This window comes from Eleginops maclovinus, chromosome 2, assembly GCF_036324505.1.
Source record: "Eleginops maclovinus isolate JMC-PN-2008 ecotype Puerto Natales chromosome 2, JC_Emac_rtc_rv5, whole genome shotgun sequence".
Taxonomy (NCBI): domain Eukaryota; kingdom Metazoa; phylum Chordata; class Actinopteri; order Perciformes; family Eleginopidae; genus Eleginops; species Eleginops maclovinus.
In genome coordinates, this window is record NC_086350.1 from 18,525,846 (window position 1) to 18,543,434 (window position 17,589).

At 41.3% G+C, this 17,589-nt stretch overlaps 3 protein-coding genes and 1 long non-coding RNA gene across 8 annotated transcripts in view; 3 read left to right on the forward strand and 1 right to left on the reverse strand.

Moving 5' to 3' along the window:
• Positions 1-1,569, forward strand: part of btbd11b (BTB (POZ) domain containing 11b) — a 69,327-nt gene extending 67,758 nt beyond the window's left edge. For 2 of the 3 annotated variants that reach the window (XM_063900310.1, XM_063900294.1), the window contains 2 exons: positions 273-308; positions 555-1,569. In XM_063900310.1, coding sequence (XP_063756380.1) covers positions 273-308; positions 555-764 — 246 coding nt within the window. In that variant the 3' untranslated portion in view covers positions 765-1,569. The remainder of the gene's footprint in view (positions 1-272; positions 309-554) is intronic. The other variant, XM_063900303.1, reaches the window with a different exon arrangement.
• LOC134875778 (uncharacterized) overlaps positions 1-17,589 on the reverse strand; it is a 21,597-nt gene continuing 4,008 nt past the window's right edge. The window contains exon 3 of the long non-coding RNA XR_010167282.1: positions 1-771. This is a non-coding gene — a long non-coding RNA (uncharacterized LOC134875778). The remainder of the gene's footprint in view (positions 772-17,589) is intronic.
• On the forward strand, positions 3,820-9,599 carry mlc1 (modulator of VRAC current 1). 3 transcript variants are annotated; one of them, XM_063899400.1, is made up of 12 exons: positions 3,820-4,479; positions 4,750-5,075; positions 5,553-5,642; positions 6,066-6,119; positions 6,230-6,331; positions 6,474-6,575; positions 6,697-6,768; positions 6,850-6,966; positions 7,067-7,123; positions 7,696-7,818; positions 8,077-8,248; positions 8,554-9,599. In XM_063899400.1, exons 2-11 carry the CDS (start codon positions 4,815-4,817, stop codon positions 8,215-8,217), a joined length of 1,119 nt encoding a protein of 372 aa, XP_063755470.1. In that variant the 5' UTR covers positions 3,820-4,479; positions 4,750-4,814; the 3' UTR covers positions 8,218-8,248; positions 8,554-9,599. The 3 variants fall into 3 exon arrangements, with proteins under 3 accessions (XP_063755470.1, XP_063755461.1, XP_063755451.1); XM_063899391.1 differs by having other exon boundaries at positions 3,823-4,479; positions 6,245-6,331; positions 8,087-8,248; positions 8,554-9,598; XM_063899381.1 differs by having other exon boundaries at positions 3,829-4,479; positions 8,087-8,248; positions 8,554-9,597.
• panx2 (pannexin 2) overlaps positions 13,508-17,589 on the forward strand; it is a 7,575-nt gene continuing 3,493 nt past the window's right edge. The window contains exons 1-3 of the mRNA XM_063900332.1: positions 13,508-13,996; positions 15,291-16,405; positions 16,719-16,854. Of these exons, the coding sequence (XP_063756402.1) occupies positions 13,768-13,996; positions 15,291-16,405; positions 16,719-16,854 (1,480 nt within the window). The 5' untranslated portion in view covers positions 13,508-13,767. The remainder of the gene's footprint in view (positions 13,997-15,290; positions 16,406-16,718; positions 16,855-17,589) is intronic.

The following is a 17,589-nucleotide window of genomic DNA, read 5'->3' on the forward strand; positions in this document are numbered from 1 at the left end:
GATGTTCTAAGTTGGGTTGTATCAGGTACTCATTTATAGTGTGTGTATTACAGCAGATGTTAAGGAAATAACTGCTCCTGAAGAGGCAGCAGCAAGTCCCACCTAAAACAAATCAATATCAGTTTAAGTGTATGCTATATTTAGAAAATGTTCACTGCTGTGAGACAACTCTTTCCAACAGGGAACTGAAGCCTTTAAATCTTTATATAGTATAGACTCTCCAAAACAGCCACAAAACTCCATTGACAAAAAACAATAACTTTACCTTGCAGTATCGTGGGGTTGCTGGTCTGCTGCTGCCATTATCGGTAAGATTGTGTTATTCTGTAACTTTGTTGAGTCTGAACTAACCACAATAACACAAACAAACTAACCGGTCTAGGCAGCAGTAGACCAGCAACCCTGCGTTTCTGCAACGTAAAGTGCTAGGGGAGTGCTGGTAATACACTGACTTTACATAAATATGTCAGACAACCTAACTTAACAAAATCTGGATATCCCTTTAAAGTGTTATAAATGTCCTCTAAATGGAGCTTTTGTTACTTTCTTCACAGTTTCTTGGTGCTCCAGACTTGGCTTCCTATATAGAGGGCTACTTCCTAAAGAACATGTTAATCCTGATCGAGTTGGAGCCATTCAAACAGCTGCTGTACGACACGCCTCCAGATAGCCCCGGCTCTGACATCCTGCAGGACCTGGAGAAGACCCTGGCCATCCGCATCCAGTCCATCCACCTGTCCTCCTCCAAGGGATCCATTGTCTGATCTCCTTCTGAACACAGGACCAGAGAATATTTAGCAGAGACATGACACTGTATTAAAAGAGAAGACATGTTGCTTTGTCTCTGTGAAGCTCATCAGTTGCTAATAAGCTTTTGTTATCATTACACAGATAGTCTGTCTGTCTGCCTTGTTGATATCTATCAACTATTATTGAAGTAACATACAATGACTGTCATAAGATAGCTGCCACAGTATGCCAATAACTTCACATCACTGTAACAGCGTCCCTCATACAGCTAAGTAGATCAGTCTGTTTGTTACATGTTTAACTAAATAGATCAGGTGGTACTACGGGAACTCAGAGGCAGAGTTGCAACCATCTGCAACAATCAGCATCAGAATACAATGTTGAGATCACGAACAACCTCAGCGTAATGCGATAAGCCATCAGTGTACACCTTCCTGGCTCTGTGAGGAAGAACTGCTGTGAATACTTGGTTAAACTTGTGGACTTGTACAGAGTACTTATTTGTAAATTTGTCAGTCACTTTGCATTATCTGTGCTGATTAGTCCTTAAAGCCAAACAAGACAAACAACTGACAAGTACGTGTAATGTGACTGATGCAAAGAGGGACTTTCAACATGTGACTTTGGGCAACATGAGTGGGAAAGAGGACTTATCCTTCACCTGTGTAAATATTGTTCATAACAAACAGAGCTATTGGTAATGTAACTTAATGTATATATATATCCACGGATGTTTTCTCATGTGTCTTACTGTTATATCGCTGTCAAAACAAGAAGCTCATCTTTTAAATATCTATGTTTAAATGTTGCATGTCAGAAGGATGACTGTGTTTCGTTTTTTTCTGTTTTGAGTATTACTTTAAAGAGCTATTTCACACCAAACCACTGAAAATAGAGCAAGGATATTTTTGTCATCAGAATGGGTCACCATATGTAATGGTCACATGGCGTCATCATTTCTTTGTGTGAGTGGCTTGAGGCCTGTCTAGTCCTGGCCTGGGAACATTGTTTTCCAGGGATTGTGATATCACATGGCTTGTATACTGTGTGTGACTTAATATATCTTTCCTCTATAAAGATTAATATAAAGGATGCTATGAATCTGCTCATGGATTTTCCTGGTGCAGTCTCTGGCTCAAAACAGCATAGGGACATCTTTAATTCTGTTTGATGTTAAAGTTGAATTTATTTTCTCCTCACATCTAGAAGGTCCCGGTTTAGCTGGAAGTTGGGTATTTTTTGGCACCAAACGGGAAAAGATCCAACCCTGTCTTAGATAAATATGCTGAAAAGAAATCCTTATTTCCAGGCCACTCATTTCTGGAGCCTTAAATTAAATATTAACATAATAAAATTACATAAACTTTATAAACTCTTCATACATAATGTCTAAACATAAGGTAAATAATTTAACTGGCAAGTAAAAACCACCAAAGTTAGTTTGCTCATGCTACAAAGACACAAACAGGAATAATCGTCTTAATTTAAAAGTATATGCCTTTTATCTTCATCAAGGACTGTGGTAAGAGTCTTGGACTTCCAGAAGACAATTTGGATAATTGCTTTGCTGTTTCTCTTCTCATATTGTCAAACAAATAACATTAACAGATAGCCTGAGCTAATGAGCGTTGGTTAGGTCTGAAATCACTTGCTGGTTTACTCATTTTCTACTCCCTTTATTACAGCAGAGAGTAATATATAGCTACATTCCATTATTGTTTGTAGAAAACGCATGAAAGGACAGTGAAAAAGAAAAACACAACAAATCCTTTAAATCTGACAAACTTACAAAATGTATCTTTTTAAAAGATATTTGTCGCGGTGAAGGTTGAGTAAAATTCAACTTCTCAAGCGTCGACGGAAGTGCTAGCCAATCAAAGCGTGTATGTGTGTCCGGGGCGGGAGATTAATGTGATTGGTTGTTGGTCGCGTTAACCCAAAGCGCCAGACACGCCCACCGGCAAGCGTCAAAGCACCGGAACCGTGTGTAAACTGCGTTAAAAACTGAAACATTGACTTTAATTAAAAGTATTGTGTCAACAGATTTCCCATAACTGTATTAGGTTAGTTGAAAGCAATACAATTAAGTTCAAATCAACTTAATATTATTGCTTTCAACACACCTAATACACTTATGTGAATTGTGTTGACATAATACATTTAATTGAAGTCAAGGTTTCAGTTGTTTCAGTGCATGCTGTATGTTTCGAAAGGATTAAAGCAATTTCGGATGACAAGTTCAAAGAAGTTGAGGTGCAGAGGGGGCGACAGGGTCAGGCAGAGAAAGACAGACAGACAGACAGGTAAAAAGCAATTCAAAGCCGTAAAGAACAGACGTGGCCTTGTGCTCGACAGGCCCACTCTCCTGCAGAAAATAGTCAAAGCAGTGAAACACTGGACTGCTGTTGAAATGCTGCAGTTTTCATTCTTACATTATAGGCTACTGTGTTTCTATTGAAAATAGACTGATAGTGGCTTGAGATGATTCAATTAATAACTGTTGCCGCATTTTTCTGCATGTGACTTAAATGTCAAATGCAGCAGGATACTAGGGTTTGTTTGGCTCTACGGTTTATGAAATGCTAAACTCTTTAGTCGAATTGCTGGGAGAAAACAATCCTGTCCAGACAGGCTGTTTGTTATTTATTCTACATTCCCAGTTATTGGATTGTGTCTCATCTAATCAGTGTTCATCCTCAGATCCTCCAGAAAACTGTTGTGTGTGCGTTGGCCAAAGAATTTGAATGGGTAAGGACAGGGTGACAGCAGTTGTTAGGGAGTCACCATGGTTACCGCCCACTAGGAACAATGCTGAGCAGAGAATGGTGCGCTGTGAAAGACTGTTACAAATCCTGAGGTGCACACACATGCACATGCTTATACACTGAAATAATAAACACACTCACACAATATGTCATCATCCAGTAGAATTTACTCCTAAATAAGTAGTTTATTTAAGCAGAAATTATCCATTATCTGATTAGCTGTGTCAGACAGGACACCATGCGACTAATCCGTGGAAATGTCTGTTGCCTCTTTTCTTAAGCGCTGCTGGGCATCTTAATTTACTGGGCTGTGCAGTGCAAGCAGAGTGCTAAGCAACAACAAGGGAAGTCGTGAGGGGAACTCCACAGGGAGAAACTCTGTAGGCAATTGTTTGACATTGCTGACAGTTTATGTGATTTATTTCCCTGTGTCTGCTTATTTTTCTTGCCGTGAGCTGGAATTTGTATGTCTTTGTGTTGTTGCTATGTGTTCATTTCTGAGTGTCTATTGTTCCTATTTGTGAGTGGGTTGATGCATGTGTATGTGCATGTGCAAGTGGGAGTGTAAAGGGGGTGTTTGCCCTACTAACTCTGCCCCCTGAGCGAGCCCCTTTCGTCCTCCCCTTGTTGTCATGCAAAGGCACTCTCCCTTTGGCACCAAGTGGGCTGGCAGCACAAGAGCCATGTGTTCAGGCTCCACGCTTTGAAGGGCTCAAACAAACTTTTTAGTACTGTTTCAGTGAAGAGAAAGAGAGAGAGAGAGAGAGAGAGAGAGAGAGAGAGAGAGAGAGAGGGAGGGAGAAAAGAGGAGGAGAGTTGGGGTTGAAAGAGAGTTTGAAGGAGAGAGATGGGGATCGGAAGGAGTTGCAGACAAAAACAATCTGTCTACCATGAGGAGGTTTGAGTTCAGTTTTTGAAGCATACTTTATTTTTGACGACTTTTCTGCCAGAGACTCAACAACAGGTGAGTATGGAGGGAGTAATACGTGAAAACAAAGCTTGAAAAATATGAGAATCAAAGTGACCTCTGTGCTCAAGCAAGCAAAAAAAGACAGGGGCTGGTTGTGGAGATACTACCTGATTGGATTAGAAACTCCAAGTTGGAGTATTCAGATTTCAATCCAATTTTCTTTACTAAACGTATTGCAACATGCTGACAAGAACAGGTTTGAAGAATAATGTTATCAATGCCCTAAACTCACGCAGCTTTCACCATTTTCTCCCTTTTCCCCAGAGGCTTTTATCCTCGCTGTGTGTTTCCCATCCCATAATTGAAGTCAACCACCAGCTGTTTCCGTCATGCAGTCCGATGAGCTCTCAGCCAGAGAGGAGTTCACCTACAGCCACATGCCCACTCTGGAGAGGGGCGGTGGTGGGTCTCTGGGACGACGGAGCGACAGGGGAACAGAGAGAAGGCCAGACAGGGGGGAGCGGTATAGGCCCGAGCGGGACAGCTACACGGTGGACGTGAGGGCCAGTGACCTGCAGCTGGCCCAGCCGGAGCCTCTAAAGCACCCCTGCTTCAGCTACAGGGCCTGGCTCTACAGCGTCCTCTTAGGGGTGAGAGGGAGGATGGTCAGGGAGAGGTATACAGGAGGCACATCACAGGGTGCATTTATTCAGTCCATCACACACAAATGTTAACGGTTGGGGTGTTCTTTTGTTCTGATGAGAGAGTATCCCAATCAAAAGAATTTGAGTGGGATGGCAACAAGGAGTCTTGTTTTGTGCTTCCAAATTTAGGGGAGAACAATATGTCTCCAGTATGCAAACCACTTACTTTAGCAAGTTTGTGACCATTTACTCTGAGAAAACAGAGAAGTAAAACGGCTGCTGCTTGCTGTCAATATTTTACATGTCAGCATTTTGTGCTTTGTGTTTAATCTGGTAAACAGTTCAGATTTATGAATGGCTAAATATGTGTGCTATGTTGTGTGTGTGTGAGAGAATGTCAGTATTCTTGTAGAGTTTTACCTGTTGAACGCATTTATGAGTGATCATTTGTATTTGCATGCATGCCCACGTATGTGTCCTCAGGGCAGTCTCCTCATCACATCTGGTTTCTCTCTGTACCTGGGAAATGTGTTTCCTGTTGCCATGGACTACCTGCGCTGTGCTGCCGGATCTGTAAGTGACCGTTGTGCAAGCTCAATCACAGACACATTCATATCTGGTCTTACTTAATACATTCATACATAGTATTATGTATAAATGTAGCTAATGCAGGCAATATTATCCAATGGTTTTATCAAATTGGTATCATTGGACAAACCATACATGCTTTGGACCAACATACTTATGTCAGTAAGATAGCTCTGAACCACCCATGTTCTTTTACCTAGAAGAGCAAAAAATAACTTTTATAAATCCCAGAAATCTTTGGGTACTGACAAAATATCAGGACAAACTCAAGATTTGAAGAAAAATAATAGGTTTGTATATCACTTCCTAGGTGATGCCCATTGTTTAAATTATTGTCATGTCAAAATGCCAGTGACACATTAGTTAATACATTAATTCAACAATTAATTTGTTGCTTTTCTCCAACAGGGTATCCCTGCAGCGATCGCCAGTTTTGCCATTGCCAAGAACAGACATGTTGCAGTGAGTCAACAAACCTTTGGCAAAGCACATAATTACGTTGTAATTCCTTGAGGCAATTGGCGCTTGATATTGTTGAAGGTCTCGTGTTTTTTATTGTTTTTTTTTTCAAGGTGTCCGATTTTCAGGTGCTCTACGTGTCAACATTTGCAGTAACGACCACTTGTCTGGTTTGGTTTGGATGTAAACTGGTCCTAAACCCTTCTGCTGTCAATGTAAATGCAACATAGTACTTTAATGGAAACTAAAAATCTAAGCATACTAAGTGATCCTTCAAAATAAAGCGTTTTACTCTATTTTCTTTTTTCAATCTTCCATCTGCTATTGTGCTCTCCCTCCTTCCACGTCTGTTCTCAGATCAACTTCAACCTCATCTTGATGATATTGCTCGAGGTGTTGATGGCCAGTACTGTCATCCTGTCAGCCCGCTCTGCAGAAGACTGCTGCTGCCACAGGAAGGTGGGTGTTTATGTGCGATAGATTGCTTTTATTCCCCCAGCTGACGTTTCGCCCCTTCTACTCTCCCTCTGGCTTTGAATCATCCATCCTAACTCCACTCAACCCTACATCCAACTTTTAGCAGGTGACATATGACAGATCTGTGGTTCATCCACCTGCAGTGTTCCCTACTCGAATGCTTAAAGCATATTCTGTGAGTACATTTAAGTTTTGTTGCATATAACTCTGTCTGGTATCATTGGTATTATCAATCCCTGAAGAATGTCTCTGACAGGTGATTGAAGTTATTGTGGGAATTTCTGCTGTATTCGGAGGAATTATTGCACTCAACATGGACGCTTTGCTACCTGGACCCTACTTGTCTGTCACATTTTTCTGGATTCTTGTTGCTGTAAGTTTTTCATACTAAAACATACTTTTAATCATAACCGGTTCATTGCCCTCAATAACAACCTATCACACAACTTTATCTTGTTTTTAATCCTTTGCAGTGTTTTCCAAGTGCTATTGCCAGTCATGTTGTGTCAGAATACCCCAACAAATGTCTGGTGAGTACAAAAGAATACGTGAGTTGTTTCTGCTTCGGTTTTTCTCCAAGGCATTAATAGGTTCTTTTCTCTTCTCTTATATAACTACCAGGACATTGAGGCATCACTTGACCAGGCACAGTCATTTGTGTTTGATTTATTTTCTATTTAAACATAGCAAAACTCAGACAGATTAAGTGTCAAGCTAAAATTGGAGCTGTATTAATGACTGAAACGCTGTCCTTACTTGCCACAGCAAAACATCCTTAAATCCCTTTAAGTGCTTCAAAATATGCTCCTTAAATCCCTTTAAGTGCTTCAAAATATGCTGCTAAGATCTGATCAAGTCTTGAAAAAGGTCTCATGTGAGATAATGTCTATTTTACTTTATTTACATTTTATGGTGTTTTATTTTCTTAAGACTGTATTTATGTCCTTTTTATTAAGCACTATTTGTATGTTGTGCTCTAAGAAAGGATTGTCATGAATTACTTAATTAATTAAAAGTGATTGAAGTTGGTCTATTTCTTTTGTCGTTTTAGGCTTTAATAATTTTCTCAGTTCCTGTTTTCCCCTCTCTTGGTGTCTCTCAGGTGGAGATGCTGATTGCCATCAGCAGCGTTACGTCTCCCCTGCTCTTTTCAGCCTCCGGCTTCCTTTCTTGCAGTGTGATCAGCTTTATTGAAATTTTCCTGAATGATGTGCCTACAGCCAAGGTGAGTTTAATGAGGTGAAAATTCAACAGTGGTATGCAATATGCAGGAATTCAAGGAAGCTCTTCCAGACTTAAGCTAATTTTGCACAAGAAATACGGGAACACAATTAAGCGAAACTTTGAGATTGGCGCATGTGTGTGTGTGTGTGTGTGTGTGTGTGTGTGTGTGTGTGTGTGTGTGTGTGTGTGTGTGTGTGTGTGTGTGTGTGTGTGTGTGTGTGTGTGTGTGTGTGTGTGTGTGTGTGTGTGTGTGTGTGAGACTGTTTCAGCAATCCTACGACATCCTGCTGCTGATTCTGATGGTGCTGCTGCTGGTGCAGGCAATTCTTACTTCAGCCACTGTGGTGCACTGTGCCTCTTACAAGAGTCAGCTCCGCATGGGGGCTCCAGAGTGCAATGACAGCATGCACACCCCAACCCATTACTATGAGGTAAGACTGATAAAAGCAGTGATTGTGAAGAAATGGAAGCATGTTTTCCTTCTCTTTCTATGATTCTCCACTTCCAAAAACAGACGTTAGCGAATACGGAAAGTGATCCATTTAATTCTCTTAGCTATCATCACTAGCTATTGCTCATGTGAACGTTATGATATTAAATAATATTCTCTAGAACACATGTAAAAAACACATTGTGTTGCTCATCCTTCACACATAACTTATCTTAATATTTTTGTCACCTTTCACATTTAAATCACTATCTCTTTCTCCCTCTTCTTGTTTTGCTCCCTGAGCAGCAAGCGGCCAATGGGACTCTGCAGGATTTTGACAAAGACAGAGCCTGGAAGGCAGTGGTGGTCCAAATGGCCACATAGACGTTTGATGAGTAGTGTGAGAAGGGGGAATAGACACCAACTCTTTTAGCACAAGAGTACAAAAAGGACGAAAGAAAAAGCTGTGAAGATTTATTCAGTTACGAAGATGTAAAGAAGAAGAGAGTTGGTGAAAAAAATCAGAAAGACAGAAAAGTAAAGCTGATAATAATGGTTGCTTGCTTACTGTAGAGGGCATTATATGACCTAGGTATAGTTTAAGTATTTCAACATTGTGGGGTACAATGAACTAGCATGTGAGTCAACGTTCAATGAATGATTTGAGCATTTGTGGAGATGAAAGGATAGGTGAGTTTGTATGAAATACATCAAACTATTTGCATGCTACAAAGAGAAATCTATGCATCTTTGCTACTTTTTTAAGCTGGTTGCAGCTGACTCAATTTATTGTAAACCTGTTGCAATCGAGTGATGTTTTAAAACAGCATTTATAGAAGTGTTGTGCATAGATGAAATTGATCCTAACTGTCTTTATTTGTTGTACATTATCTTTCTAAAAAGTAAACACTGAATTATCTCAGCATTTACTTGACTGTTAGTTATATATATTTTAAGGAGTAGGCCTCTTTGTGTACAGTCATGTGGTAGTGATAGCAACATCTTATTATTATGATTGATCTACCTGGATATTGCAGAGTAACTCTTGTACATTTCTACTGAAATTGTGTTTTACTTAGGAAAATAAAACATGTGTTATCAATTGTAAGCAAATGTGTGAATAATGTTTCAAGATTGCTCTCCTTGTTGTGTTATGAAGCCCTCTCAATCAATATGGAGATATATAAATAAGTACGTAAGATTGGTAAGATCTGAATAAGTGACTGGATCCTAGAATAACCTTCCAGGAAATATCATAATTTTAGATGTTCAGACTAAATTTGATTAACTGAAAACAACTTTCACAACCCTTCTTATTGTTTGGAAATGACAATGGTGTTCTAATAAATATTGTACTCTTTTTTGTTGCTATGCTTATTCCCCTTCTCTGTTAATTTAATCCCATTTAGCATATTTACAAAGAGTCATTTGACTCACTTACAGTATATAGAAAATATATGTATGATATAAAGTCTCGTTTAGCCTATGTTTGTCGACACTGACATTCAACAACAAGATTTGCGTTCAATATAATTAAGTCGAGAACAACATTGCCTTTAACTATGACCTCAGTATACATACTTGCAAGTGTACAGTTGTACCTTATTACTATGAGTGTAATTCTAAACATATTAGGCCTATTTTTATGATTTGTTGTTCTTCGAAGTGAACAACCTCAAGATCTCTGCAAGGATACTCAAACAGAGAGAGCGAGGGAGAGAGAGAGAGAGAGAGAGAGAGAGAGAGAGAGAGAGAGAGAGAGAGAGAGAGAGAGAAAAAAAGCGAGGGAGAGAGAGAGAGTGGGAGAGAGAGACTATATTTGGAAGCAGACGTGGTGAGGTGCGGCTTCCCCAACCGGCAGAAACCGGCTTGAGGAAAACTGACTTGTGGCTCAGTCCGGCTGACAAACATCGTGCGCGCCACTATCGCGCGCCCACATCACACATCCAAGAATCTCAACATTGTGCACGAGACTGATGGAGAAAATTGTCCTCTCTAAGCAGTGATGTAATGTTAACTTAAGGAAATCCTTGGTAATACATATTATTGTCCCTACAAGACAACGCTCTTTAACAATAATCTTCAGACATTCATATCCACCAGTAGCACACGCACATTTCCCAGTTGTTTCAGTCTCTAGCCTACTTTATTTTAAAATTCAGGTTACCCTCCCCTTAATCAGGAAACAAAATCCTTGCCACACCTAGTGTGTGAGACCAAAAACAAGTGTATTTGCCTGGCCCACACTCATAAATGATGGGCAGCTCGGATAACCTATCAATAAGAGCCACTGTCTTAAAGTTAGGTTGTAGACTAAACAAGATTTGAATAGTAGTTGCCGGTTTATTCTGCTATAGCCAAGTCTAAACCAATCCATAACTCTCAAACGTGGTTATAAAATCCGAAGACTATTAATGGTGTTTTATCCCCATGATTTTACTCCCCTATAATGTTCATATTTTAATTAGATCTGTAATATTGATATGATACACCTGTACAACATTAAAATAGTTGATGATTTGTGCGATCATTTTTGTCCCAATTTCCACACATCACGTGCCATTGCGAATATGAATCTGGATCGATTTTTCTGGAGATTCCATTTATGAAGTGGAGAATCCTAACGCGTAGTCTCATCCCTTGTTCCTGAGGAGGAGGCAGGGCAGGGAGGGGAGGGAGCATCGGGTTGGAGGGAGGCAGGGAGGGGGCATCTGGTAAAGGGGGGAGCCGGAACAAACCGGTGTGCTCGGATACATGCTGTAGCTGCTCGCCCGCACTGCAGATTAACTCTTACCGCGCCGGGCGATGCAGCGAGACATGGTGAGTGGATTTCCTAATATTTCCCCCCACTGCATGCACACTGCTTGTTTGTTAGCTGCACACACTGAGTGGGGCTAGTGTTTCCAGTGTTGACAGGTGATGCTGCAGGTGTTGAGCTTCCTAGGAGACTCCAACAGCCTTTTCTCTCACACACACACACACACACACACACACACACACACACACACACACACACACACACACACACACACACACACACACACACACACACACACACACACACACACACACACACAATATATCAGTGCAGCACACACACTCGATCACTTGATGTTCAGTGGCTCGTCTCTGGTTATTCCGGAGCTTTCCGCCGCTCAGGTGCTGAAACCGCTCGCCATCTGCACGCAGCTGCTATATCTCTGGTGGAAGTGTGCTCCTCTGGTTGAGATACTCAGAGCGTCCTGGACTCACACACATGTGAAGAGACAGCTTAACACAAGCTAACTGGAACATAATGATCCTCTGATGATATGTCCCTGCAGTGTTCCAATAAGGACTTACTGATAAGGTTGAAGTGGGAAAAACAGTGAAGAGAGTTTTGTACGTCTTTCTAAAATGTATTTATCGTAGGTCTGTCATATCCAGATGAGTTCTGAGGATGTCTAAAAACAAGTGTCAGATCCACACTGAAAGTTATTCTCTATTCAGACATCATCTTTATAACGAGCAAATGGGGCTCTTCTATTGCAGCTCTTGTTTAAAGCTCTGTCTCTTTGTATTGGTGATAATAGCCAAGCGGGTTACTATAGTAGAAAAAGAATGTGGGATTCCCTCTCTAAACACTAGAAACATCACCCAGTGAGAGGGAATTATCAGTTGGACTATAGTTGTGCCAGTGGCTTACAAACAGCATTGCAGCCTCTGACTGTGCGCCTAAAAATGGGATGCTGCCCTTTTAAATTTAAATTATGCTAAGTTTATTTCCCCTCTTCCTTGACATATTGTTTGAGGATGTTGATAAAGTTATCTTGGATGTCACTGGGCAGAGAAGTATAACATTTTAGAGTATTTTATCCGATAAAGGACATCTTGTTCTCTTCTCAAGGCAAGGCAAGTCCTGCATTTTAATATACTATATTTTAACAACAAGACCATTAAAAGTGCTTCACAAAAAAACATTAAAAGCTACAAGACAATGTGCTAAAGTACCACATAACACAAACTCAAATATGAAATAGTCATTTACAGTGTTATAAGAAATACACGCTGTGTTACCAATAATTGCAGGTCAACATTTACTCATGCTGTCTTAAATAGTTTTCTTGAAATATTATTTCAAAGACTTGCTCCAGTAATGATCTCTTACACCATGAGGGTGATAGTATACGCTCATTTCCTTCTGCACTTGTGTAACTGAAGTCTCAAGGTTCAACTCCTCCAGATATTAAGTACACTTCACTGCCCTGGATTAGAGGGCTTGGCTTTTAAGGCCTTCATAGATGAGCTGTGTTTATGCATAATGAGAGGAAAGTGAGTGGTGTGCAGAGGGGGTAATTGGGGATAAGAAGTAAAAAGAGAGGAAGAAGTAGAGTGAGAGGGTGAGGGCTGTAGATGGAAAGGGGTGCTTTGTTCACACTACTCACAGAGGACATTCACATACCCTTCAAGTGTAATGAGCATGCAGCAGGCGCCAGTTCAACCCTGCATAAGCATATGCATGCTCATGTATACATGCACACCCATTTACACGTGCACACACACACACACACACACACACACACACACACACACACACACACACACACAGACACACACGCAGTGACGCACCAGAGATCACACTGACAAGTGTGTTCACCTGACATCTCAGTGTGAACATGCTGTTCCACAGAGATAATGACCTCCTGGAGGCCACTTAGGGGTAGGGGACCAATTGTGAAATAGCAGTCCAGAAAAATGTTATTTTTAAAACTAAAAGAAAATATACTCTTCTTTTAATTACTTCATGGTTGGCATACTCCAGAGAGGCTTTATTTTCCCTTTAGTGTCCTTGCTTGATCAAAGACAACACCCGCCCCCAGATGTGACCACATTCACACACACCACTGGTTACAGAGCGAGGATTAGTCTTCTTCGGACACATGACTGCACTATAGAGGATGATGGGTGGGAACAGAGAGCTTTTTCTGATAGTGGAAGACAACACAAATACACACTTTAAAATATGGTGGCACTAATTGTTTATTGAACGTGTTTTCAGAAATAGGATCTTGTGCCTCACAGTACTTTTATTTATTCATTATTTTCCTTTTCTTTCAGAAAAGGATTGGTCAGAGCTTCCCCTGACCGAAGCTCGCATTTCAACTCTTCAGCCAGCAAGCACTCTCCCTGGGGATCACAAGGAGGCCTGCTAAACTCAGCTCATCCTTCAACCTGCCACACAGAGTGGGACTGAGGCCTGGCATTGTAGAGATGGGGAAAAACAGAGGGAAGTGCACGGAAGAGGCAAAGGGAGGATTGTGCTTCTGAACGTTATGCCTGTTCAGCTAATAGAGAAAAGCAGTGGTTAACTGTAAAAACTCAAGAAACACACCACACAGCATGAGGCTTCCTACATGTGGTGACAGGGGCTGAAGTTGGCCACATATTTCAGTCTTGAGGAGTGTTTAACTCCAGCAGGGAGTGTCGGGCCTCCCCTCCATTCCAGAGGGAGGTTGTGGCAAGCGCCCCTTGTGTTTCCGGATGCAGAACATCCTCGATCAGAACTTAGACATGGCCACGGCTCTACTCGCCGGCGAGAAGCTGAAGGAGCTGATCCTGCCAGGCTCCTCTCAGGATGAGAGGGGTGGGGTACTGGCTGGCCTCCTGGTGCAGCTCAAACTGGAGCTTCCCTTCGATCGCGTTGTTACCATTGGGACGGTCATCATCCCCATCCTGCTGGTCACCCTCGTCTTCACAAGGAACTTTGCAGGTGAGACTTTTACCACTAGAGGGAGTTGCTTAACTGCCATAGTGGTTATCTACAACAGCAGCTGTATGTTGCAAGTTAGCCATGCAGTGCTTTAAGTGTTCTGTGAAGGTGATACGTGAGATGTAAGTGGGAGATTAGGCAAAGAAGGGAAATGAGCAGTGTCGAGTGCATCGGAAGTAATGATAGAGCGTCGGAAAGGGTTAGAGAGGCTTTAAAGCAACCATAGATAGAAAGGGGAGAGGAAGTGTTTTGTTAGAAGGCTGGGTGTGATGGGAGAGATGTTAGTTGTATGCTGAGTCAGACTCTCTGCATAGCAGCATCAACCATCTGGGACTCACCGTTTAACTTGGTGTTCAGAAAAGTTCCCCAATATTCCCTCAATGGTGCATTTTATAATGATATTAAGGGCATTGCCAAACATTTTAAGATGACTCAGCACCCTGCCCTCTGTGACTTTGACAAAGTAATGCCATAGCACAAATAAAACATGCCTTGGAGGTATTTAAATGTTTTTAAATAAATAAATAGTATACATTTCAATAGCAAAATGTCACTAAGTTTAGGTCAAAAGATTAAAAATGAGCTTGCTGTAACCCTAAACTACATAGATTGGATAAAGAACAACTTGAACAGGAAAGAGAGCTCTCACTTCCTCTATCTGAGCCAGGCAGATCATAATTCCAAAGGCAGTGTGAGTGTTATCAGAGGAACACAGCGCTCTGATCGAACACATGAATGATTCGAAAAGATTCTCTGAGATACAGGGAGAACCAAAAGTTAGAAGATCAGAACCAATTCCCCTGGTAAATAATACAAAGGAACACAAAATGGTTTAACATAATTATGGTAATGTCGTTTGGAAGTGAAATGAAGATGAGCAATACATTTTAATATGTTTTAATATCAGATGCACTACAGAGAGCTACTGTGGTTCAATTTTGGTTCACAGTGTTCAGTCTTGTGTGCACATGCAGTTTTACAATGGATGACTGCAACAGATGTCTCAGGTATGTTTACCTTCTTTCACTTTCAAACAAGTCGTCTGAAAAAGAAATGTTATTCCAGGGAATTGTTTAATCTGTTTGTCTGATCTCACGTTTTCACAATGCCAGATATTGAATATGAGAAAAATTATATGAGTGATGAGGGAAATTATAAAAATGAATTCCATGATTAAGCATGGTAGAATTGTTCTTTCAGCTGATACTGTATATTAATTTATATTATGACATATAATAATCCAACTTGTTAAATTAAGGTTTGGGCTGATGTTTTCTCTTTTTCTATTTCTCAGAGGAGTCCATATACTGTTACACACCACACAACTTCACCAGGGACCAGGCACTGTATGCAAGAGGCTACTGCTGGACAGAGCTGCGCGATGCTAAACCTGGTTTGGAGTCTCACCTTTGGCCTTCACTTTTTGAACACAAATTCCTCCCCTATGCCCTGCTGGCCTTCGCTGGAATCATGTATATTCCTGCTTTGGGCTGGGAGTTCCTCGCCTCTACACGGCTCACGTCAGAGCTCAATTTCCTGCTTCAAGAAATTGATAACTGCTACCATCGAGCTGCTGAAGGCCGAGCACCGAAGATTGAGAAGCAGATCCAATCCAAAGGACCTGGCATAACTGAGCGAGAGAGGCGGGAGATCATAGAAAACGCAGAGAAGGAGAAAAGTCCAGAGCAGAACCTGTTTGAGAAATATTTAGAAAGACGAGGCCAGAGTAACTTTCTAGCTAAGCTTTACCTGGGGCGCCACCTGGCTATTATCTGCCTCAGTTCCATCCCCATTTCCTACCTGAGCGCTTACTATGCCCGCCAAAGGCAGAATGAGTTCACCTGTGCACTTGGTGAACCCCCAGATATCAGTAGCTATTTCGAGCTGAAGCTCAGGGTCAACTGTAAGCTGCCTGCGGTGCAGCTGCAACGCATCATGGCAGCAGTAGATATCGCTCTGCTCTGCACCATGAACCTCATCATCCTGCTTAATTTGCTGCACTTGTTTGTGGTGCGCAAGTCCAACTTTGTTTTTGACAAACTGCATAAAGTTGGCATTAAAACTCGGCGACGTTGGCAGAAGTCTCAGTTCTGTGACATCAACATCCTGGCCATGTTCTGCAACGAGAACAGGGACCACATCAAGTCGCTCAACCGGCTGGACTTCATCACAAACGAGAGTGACCTCATGTATGACAATGTAGTCAGGCAGCTGCTGGCTGCGCTTGCACAATCCAACCATGATGCTACGCCCACCGTGAGGGACTCTGGGATACAAACAATAGATGGCAACATGGACCCCTCTGAGCTTGGAATGGGAGACATGACTGGGGAGCCGCTGGTCATCAAACGGCCTCGCAAGAAGATGAAATGGATCCCAAGCTCAAATCCTCTTCCTCAGCCGTTCAAGGTAAGGTCTAAGAACAATTTCCATGTATCCATTTATCATCAATGACAAACCTAAACCTAGTGCCCTCTTGAAAAAAATATACTTACTACAATAACCTGTCTACTGGAGTACAGCAGTTTATATAAACAGGAACTGTATGTGTGTTGAAAATACTTCCATGTGAGCCATATCATCCCTGTATAAAGATAAGGGCCTCTTTCTCTAAAGAGGCACAGGAAGTAGTCCTCAAGAACTCCCAAAATATATAGAACTCTTGAAGCTGTTGAAGGTTTGATATAATGACAGTTGTTTGTGTTTTCTTTCCTTTTAAAAGGAACCCCTTACCCTGACACGTCTGGAAAATAGCACCAAACCTGAAAAACCCAAACATATCAGACGAAAGACGGTGGCAGACAGCTTCATTGCACCACTTCTGGATACCAAAAGCACACAATACCCTTTATCAAAAGGTATGAATTACTATGAACAGTAAATCTGTTTAAATATTTATAGATGTGATAATAAATATTCCTAGCCATGGATCATTTAACTTTAAAATAATGCTTAAGATAATATATAGTTAAACCAGGGATTTCGTGTTTCATTGCCTATTTTTTCTTGCGCTCTCTTACCTACACAGGTGTGCAGATAAACCGACTGAAGCTGAACTGTTTCGCGGATCCATCGCCAGTCTCATTCCCTAGTTTGACTTTGTTTGTGTAAATCTGAACTGCATTATGGACAGTGTTTATCCCTTGAAATGTGCGACACCTCACAGCAACAAATCGGAAACCCAGCTCCAGGTCAGATCGGTGGAAAACAATAAATTGCAGAACATGGGTCAGCAAACAGTTCCACATCAGTCGGTTGATCTACACACCTGTACTGAAGAATGCAACAGCCATGATCTATGGCAGCAACGGGGAGAGCAGAATCTTCTGTATTCAGCCTGAAAAGTTGAAACAACTAGCTAGCTAGCTAACATGTGAGATATACAGGATAACATGACTAATTATAGGGCATCATGGTTCAATCAATTCACTCTGAAGTTGACCAAGCATAAAGTTGACTGAATACAACATTTGTAAAAGAAAGCTTTGCATATTGAAGCAGAAAAGCATTAGAAATGTTCAGGTAAACTTACTTTTAATGGCATCTTTTTTTATTCATTTTGATTTTGGCGGGCTCCACTCTCCACACAAAGG

What these genes read in the sequence shown, in the direction of transcription:
- mlc1 (XM_063899381.1), top strand. Translation starts at nt 4,815, where the DNA reads ATGCAGTCCGATGAGCTCTCAGCCAGAGAGGAGTTCACCTACAGCCAC. An exon ending in TTTTCTGGATTCTTGTTGCT is followed by an intron (nt 6,967 to 7,066) that starts GTAAGTTTTTCA and finishes AATCCTTTGCAG; the next exon opens with TGTTTTCCAAGTGCTATTGC. An exon ending in ATGATGTGCCTACAGCCAAG is followed by an intron (nt 7,819 to 8,086) that starts GTGAGTTTAATG and finishes AGACTGTTTCAG; the next exon opens with CAATCCTACGACATCCTGCT.